We start from the raw sequence: 7,464 nt of genomic DNA on the forward strand, positions 1-7,464 counted from the left end.
AGGTGAAATATGTTGACATTTTTTTATAATAAAAAATACAATTGTTTTAAAGACGTGGATTAGTGAAAAAGTGGTCATCTTTTGTAGGCAAAGTTCTAGGTGGAGTTAGAAATGTATTTTTACCATGTTTTTTAAGTTTTGTCATGCTTTTTTTTTGGGGGGGGGGGGGGGGGGGAAGTTTTGTCATGCTTAAACTTAGGATGTAATGTATTTTCAAAACACATAAAAGGAAAGAGGATTTTATGGAGAATGTTTTGACGTTATTAACCCTTATTCCTAAGACATTTGTTGGAGAAATCATTGGCTATTGAAATGAGTATTTTCGACCTTCATAAAAGTCCAAATCAAATAGAAGAATCTTGTTATATATATACTATTAATAATAGGATTCCCGGTTTGGGTTTTAACTTTTTATGTACTACAATACTTTCATACAAATTCTTAAACTCTCTGAAATACCCCTATCTGTTAATTAAATAATTTCAAATTAAAAGACACAAATAGGTTAAAAGAATAATTTATTGTTCCTAAGTTTTAGTCTTTTTCCTTTATCTTCTCAATTCCGCCTAAAACTTAGGATGCTATCTCTATCTCATTTTTAATGTTACCTTAACTCTTTTTTTTTTTTTTTCTTTTTTTAATAAAAAAATTACACTCGATTATTTATATATCAGTATATCACTTTTAAATTATAATACTAAAAAAAAAAGAGAATAAAAAAGCATTATTGCACGCACAAAAACGCGTGTTATGAGTCTAGTGTATATATATGTGTGTGTGTGTGTGGTTCAAATTACACCTGGTGTAAATTTAAACAATGTTACACTACCTAATAACTTGTTATATAATTCATATTTTAAAAATCGTACCGTTAAAATTACATGTTTTATATGTTGTTAACATTCTAGCCAATTTTCATATTAATTGGATGTTATTTACTGTTCGATCTATTATGCATTATTTTAAACTACAAAAACTTGAATTTAAACAATTGATTGATAACATGACTATTAATCTTTGATCATCTTGAAAATTTGACAAGCATGGAGAATATACGAAGGTAATGTAATCTAAAGGTGGATTTGTCAAAATTCGCATTCAATTAAAAAATATTGAGTAGTGTAAAATCGCTTAGAGTTACACCACTTGCCAAATTTTTAAGGTGATCAAAGATTAATAGCCATATCATTAAGCAATTGTTTAAATTCAAGTTTTTGTAGTTTAAAATAATGCATAATAGATGATTTTATGAATCAAATGGTAAATAACATCCAACTGACATGAAAATTGGCAAGAATGTTAAGAATATATAGAACATATAATTCAATGGTGAGATTTTCAAAATATGAATTTTATAATAAGTTATTGAGTGGTGTAACATTACTTAGAGTTAAATGAAATCAATAAAGAATCATGGAATTTTGGGTTTTTTTAATAATTAAATCATGAAATCAATGAAGAATCAAAAACTAAAAACAATGTCTATGCATATCTATACTATATATAATAATGGAAGTTTTGAAAAAAAAACTTTTTTTTCTTCTCTTAATGTTCCTTAGAAATGTCTCTAGCCACTTAAGAAACCTTCATTGTCAAACTCTCATGTATCTAGGTCAATGGTTCTAAACCCTGCAAGAACCGAATTCCACATTTAGTATTATCAAAATCAGATAAAAATTAAACCCCTAATCTTGTTTTGAGATTTTCTATTTCCTCGTGACCAAACTTTTGAGGTAGATTTTTTATTGTCTATTGGACTGTAAGATCAAATTATTATGTGCTGCACATAATAAGAAAAAGTTTGCTAAACATAATATTTGTTGAAGCCAAATAGAAATTGAGAAAGGTCCCACAACAAAAAAGAATCATTGAGTCAAAAAATATGAAAGCATTAATTGGAGTATAATTATAACGTATATTCTATTATTGTTTCAAAACTATTAGAGGTAAATACTTTTTTTTTTTGGAGAGAGAGTTTTAACTTATAGCATCCACTCTTAATAATAGTTTTTTATCATCAGACAAAGAAACCAATCAGTTTTTAGTGTAGACGGAGATTGAACCCTAGATCTCTTATACAACCATCAGAGATTTTACCAGTTGAACTAACTGGAACTCACTTAAAGGTAAATACATTAAACCTTGGTTTATTTATTTATTTATTTTTTATTTTTTACATAGCGTTAAACAAATGTCAAATGTAAGAAAACTAAAATGTCAAAGACAAACAAATTGAATGGGTTAAACACAATTATAAAATAAAAATTGTACAACATGAATATGAAGTAAAAAGTTGTTGTAGAGATTTCTAATTCTTGAAAGCCCTTCTCATAACCGATAAAACAATCCTAGCCATCCATAGCTCCAAAGTGATCACATTGTCTGCAAGCCACAAAAAAAGCATATCATCCACAAACTTAAGAAATCCAATGGAAAAACCGAAGTTGGGGGAAAAGAAAAAATAAGAAGGGAAAGAACACACCTCAAAGGGACTTTCCAAATCTGATGCCATTTTGGCAACTTTTGTGGAGGTAGAGAGCAATTGGAAATTTATAGTGTTAAAAATAACACAGTTAATCATAGGAGTGACAATTGAAGGGTTTGAACTTCAAAAGAACAAAACGGTTTTGAAGGGAAAAATGAAGAGTTGAGAATTGGAAGAAGGCTAAACTAATGGTGACTTGGATTTAATGAGTTAAAGAATGTGTAAGGTTGTTTGTAGTGAGTTGGATTTAATAAGTTAGAGAATGTCTAAAGTTGCACTATTTATTTATATATTAATATTGTTTAAAAAATGAAGAAAAAAAAAATATGACATGGTCGATGATGTGGTTCAACTGAAACGTAGCAACAATAAATGTCACCCTTCAACTTTTAGATATATACGTATAAATAGACATTATCCTTAATTAAGTATATTTACATTTCTATATTATTACTACTAGAGCCACAAAGTATTCTATATATCTATATTATTCACACATATAAATAGGCATTATCCTTAAACAAGTATTTTATATATATATATAGACCTCACCTCCGGTTTAGAGACTTGAGAGATAGTGGGTGTGGGTGAAAGGGCACATCTACGAAGATGGAGAGATCTAGGGATGTTTGTGTAGTTGTAGCGGTGTTGATGTTATGCTCAATGATGGTGAGCACTACTTCTTCTATGTCAATGCCTGAGGCTGAGAATAGCAACGAGGAACTCAGAGGAAATCTGCTTGCCAATGGGCTTGGCTTGACTCCTCAAATGGGGTAATATATATAACTACTACTGCATTGCTAATAAGCTCCATCATTCTTCTTCTTCTTCTTCTTTCTTTCTTTTTTTTTTTTTTTTTTTTTTTTTTTTTTTAAAGTCGATCTTTCTTATTTATTTATTTATGGACGTCCAGTTTGTGCTTTTTGGATCAGATCATCATAAGCACTGTTTGTTTGGGGTGGTGTATGTATATACAAACCCAATAGTGCTCATTACATCATGGTCCTTATCTGGAATCTGGATTGCAGTGATTATTATTAAAGGAACAAGTAATTAATGATTGCGTTTTGTAGTATTCGTGTCATATCCATGTTATACAGGTGTCATGGCAGCCATTTCGTGTTATAATTTTTTCAAAACTTACTCGTATCACATTGTTGTACTCATATATGTCCTTGTCTGTGCTTCCTAAGTGGTAGGCACTAGCATCCTCGTAATTATTGACGTGTTTTCTACTTATGTAGGTGGAATAGTTGGAATCACTTCAACTGCAAAGTGGATGAGAAAGTCATCAAAGAAACTGGTAGGTTTACTACTCAAATGCAATATTCTCTTTCAAACGTTAACCAAGTTCTATCTTTTTTCAAAATAAAAATAAAAAAAATAAAAAAATATCCTTAAATATATATATATATATATATATATATATATATCAAAAAGTGCTGTCAAAGTTCACATAGAAAAATGGTAAACTGCATCTGTTGAGGTGGGAGAGAGATCGACTTAAAAGAGTTCTTTGTTTTCTTGGTTTGACAGCTGATGCTCTGGTCTCCACTGGTCTTGCCAAGCTTGGATATATCTACGTTAATATAGGTATGTGGCAATAGATTTACGTGGCTTCTCTTTTTTATCATTAATCTTATTTTTCTTTTAGCAAAGTGGGCACAAGAAACTGAACCAGAACTTCTATTTCTTACTTTCCCAGATGATTGCTGGGCTGAAATGCATCGTGATGCCAAGGTTTGGTTTCTCTTACAATTTTAGTGTTTTTGAACTTGTAGTTGCACTAAACATTTAATTTTACTTTTTCAGGGTAATCTATTGCCTAAGAATTCAACATTTCCATCTGGCATTAAAGCCCTTGCAGATTACGTTCACAGCAAGGGCCTGAAGTTAGGAATCTACTCAGATGCAGGGTAACATGACTGTACTACACCCTAACACAACTTTATGCTACAATATGTATTGTTCATATCGATATTCCCTTGTTACTGAAACAACTAGGAAAACAAATGCTTTCACCTCCACTTTGCAGGCAATTTACTTGTAGCAAAACCATGCCTGGTTCACTTGGTCACGAGGAGCAAGATGCCAAAACTTTTGCTTCATGGGTAGGAAATCTAGTTTTTATTTTCTTTATGGGTTTTACTTTGTCCATTTTTTCTATTGACACTACTTGCAAATACCAAATCATGAAATAGTGAAATTTGTATGCAGGGTATTGATTATTTGAAGTATGATAACTGTTACAATGATGGAACAAAGCCAACTGTTAGGTAATATAGTCATCTTGACATTAGCCTCACAAGTAAATGGGGAAATATGGATCTTTTTTTTTGTTTAGCAATGTATGTTCAAACTTTGAGATATGAGAGTATAACGATCCATTTTTTTTCTTCTGTTAGATACCCTGTAATGACTAGGTCACTAACAAAAGCAGGTCGTCCAATCTTTTTCTCACTTTGTGAATGGTAATCCTATATCTCTAACTTTTAAATCTATGTTGTGAAAGTCACTCCATTAATGATTATTTTGTTTGATTTGTATTTCTTTCCCTTAATAGGGGTGACTTGCACCCTGCTCTATGGGGTTTTAAGGTTGGAAATAGCTGGAGAACTACTAATGACATTTCTGATAATTGGAACAGGTAGATTAATTTCATGTTTCTGTTAAGTTCATGATTGATTATACAAATTCCTAGCCCAAAATCATTTCTTTTGGTCTGTTCTCCCACAGTATGCTCTCTATAATAGACTTGAATGAAGTATATGCTGATCTTGCAAGGCCCGGTGGTTGGAATGGTTAGTATTCTCCTACAATAGTTTATGTCACACTAACAAAAAAAAAAAAAAAAAAAAAAAAAAAAACTTTTTGTCCACTTTTTTCTATGAAATCTATTTCATATTATCTGCTTGACTTTGTTCAGATCCTGACATGCTTGAGGTGGGAAATGGAGGAATGAAAAATAATGAATATATAGCCCACTTTAGTTTATGGGCTATTTCCAAGGTATTTCAGGCAGTACTATCTGGAACTAGATGCTCATGATTTGAATGAATGCATATTTTTTGGGTTTTGGCTATCTGTTTGCTTAAACATAAAATGGTATTGTAGGCTCCCCTTCTTCTTGGTTGCGATGTGAGAAACCTGACAAAAGAGACATTTAATATCATTTCCAATCAAGAGGTTATTGCAGTTAATCAAGGTAAGTGCATCAATTTTGTAACTGATGGTGTAATTTTCCTCCCATCACGTGAACTACTTTGTAGCAATGGTTATGAAAATTGACTTGATCATCATCTATAACAGATTCACTTGGCATACAAGCTAAAAAGGTTAGGATGGAGGGTAATAGTGAGGTAATAAAGTTTGCCTAAAATATCTTATTATGCGTAGTGTGTACTTTTGTCTCACTTCATATGAGCAAAACATGACTTTTTATGTTAAATTGCAATAGATTTGGGCAGGGCCTCTTTCAGGCAATAGGGTAGCTCTAGTTCTGCTCAACCGAGCCACTGTGCCTCATTCAATTACAGGCAATTGGGACGATATTGGAATCCCTGAAAACAGTGTCATCGAAGCAAGAGATGTTTGGGAGGTAATTTTGATTAGGCTTTCATTTCTCATGCCTCTTATTATCATAAGGCATTTCAGACTTTCAGTTTTGCATTTGTATTTGTGAGATACCTTCAAATATATATGTGCATATGTGTTTCTTGCAGCACAAGACATTGGAGACAAGATTTGTTGGAAACGTGACAGCCAACGTGGAGCCTCACAGTTGCAAAATGTTTGTGTTGAAGCCAATTGCTTGAGTTTTACTGCGAAATGCACACTTGGCATTGCTCTCTTCTGTATATTCTTCCTGTTAATTCTTATGCATTCCTGATGGTGTAGTGTGAGTGAGTATTGAGATTTACAACTCTCTTTTCCACGGTTTCATGTAATTAAAATTTTATTGGAATAAAGAAGGAAAAATTGGAAGAAGCAAAAGTTTCCTCTTTGTTCAAATGAGCAATGAGTAGTAGTGTAGTACTACTATATAATCTTTATCCCCCCACAAGACTGTTCTTTCTTCTGTCTTGGCATTACCTTTTTGTAATAGAAGGAACAAAACATTATCAATAATTTATGTTAAGACAATTATTATTTGGTTAAGTAAATACATTATTAATTAAATTGAAAAAAGGATTCACCTGCAATGCAATGTAAATGCTATAATACTGGTTTACAAACTAAATTGCCTTGTTTGAGTGGTGCACTTTGACAAGAAGATATTGTTAATGTATCACAATTGTTATTTTATAATTATAAGTAGCTGCAAGTTTTAAAGGAAAAATCATGTGGCTTTATTTAATCGACAATTTACTATTAATAATTCATGAATTGCATAAGAAAACCTTGTAGCTTTATTTATTGGACAATTTACAATTTACAATTCATGAATTACCTATTTATATCTTGTACTAAATTTTGTTTCACATTTTAAGATGTTATTATAAATTGTACACTTGTATTGACATCATGCTTGTGCTTTAAAACTCATCAAGATTTTTTGGTTTGCTAGTTAAGGCGAGTACTGGACCTTTATGCCATTTTGAAACATGGAGAAAATTTATGTACAATTCTTTAAGGGTCCGTTTGGTTGGGAGGATGGAAAAGTGAGATAACAGAAAATGGAGAGAGGATGAAAAAGTGAGAGGATAGAAAAGATTTTAGTTTTCCTCATTTGTGTTTGGTTGGGAGAGTGGAAAAGTGGAGGGATGAAAAACTTTTTTGTTTGATTGAAAATAAAGTTTGTATAAATTTACCATCATGTCTCTATTAAATAAAACAAAAAATAACACATTATATTTTTAAAAAATTATGTATAAATAGACACTTCAGTTAAAAAAAAGCATAAGAAATTAACCCAAAACTTTTTTCTTAAAAAAAAAAAGAACAAAAACAAAAACCAACCAAAATTAATGAGAAAATAA

At 31.1% G+C, this 7,464-nt stretch overlaps 1 protein-coding gene across 1 annotated transcript; it reads left to right on the plus strand.

Annotated features, from left to right (window-relative positions):
• The first annotated feature begins 3,058 nt into the window (after positions 1-3,058).
• Positions 3,059-6,490, plus strand: LOC115982162 (alpha-galactosidase 1-like). The gene is made up of 15 exons (XM_031104693.1): positions 3,059-3,258; positions 3,730-3,788; positions 4,022-4,078; positions 4,191-4,225; positions 4,298-4,401; positions 4,521-4,596; positions 4,703-4,761; positions 4,891-4,956; positions 5,049-5,132; positions 5,222-5,286; positions 5,412-5,494; positions 5,600-5,690; positions 5,795-5,844; positions 5,943-6,083; positions 6,208-6,490. Exons 1-15 carry the CDS (start codon positions 3,095-3,097, stop codon positions 6,298-6,300), a joined length of 1,227 nt encoding a protein of 408 aa, XP_030960553.1. The 5' UTR covers positions 3,059-3,094; the 3' UTR covers positions 6,301-6,490.
• The last annotated feature ends 974 nt before the right edge of the window (positions 6,491-7,464 follow it).

Source organism: Quercus lobata, chromosome 3 (genome assembly GCF_001633185.2).
Source record: "Quercus lobata isolate SW786 chromosome 3, ValleyOak3.0 Primary Assembly, whole genome shotgun sequence".
In the NCBI taxonomy this organism is placed as follows: Eukaryota; Viridiplantae; Streptophyta; class Magnoliopsida; order Fagales; family Fagaceae; genus Quercus; species Quercus lobata.

Excerpts from the sequence above, each read along its gene's own strand:
- LOC115982162 (XM_031104693.1), top strand. The coding sequence starts at position 3,095 with ATGGAGAGATCTAGGGATGTTTGTGTAGTTGTAGCGGTGTTGATGTTA. Across the intron at positions 4,597-4,702 it reads CCAAAACTTTTGCTTCATGG|GGTATTGATTATTTGAAGTA; the intron begins GTAGGAAATCTA and ends ATTTGTATGCAG. Across the intron at positions 6,084-6,207 it reads AAGCAAGAGATGTTTGGGAG|CACAAGACATTGGAGACAAG; the intron begins GTAATTTTGATT and ends TGTTTCTTGCAG.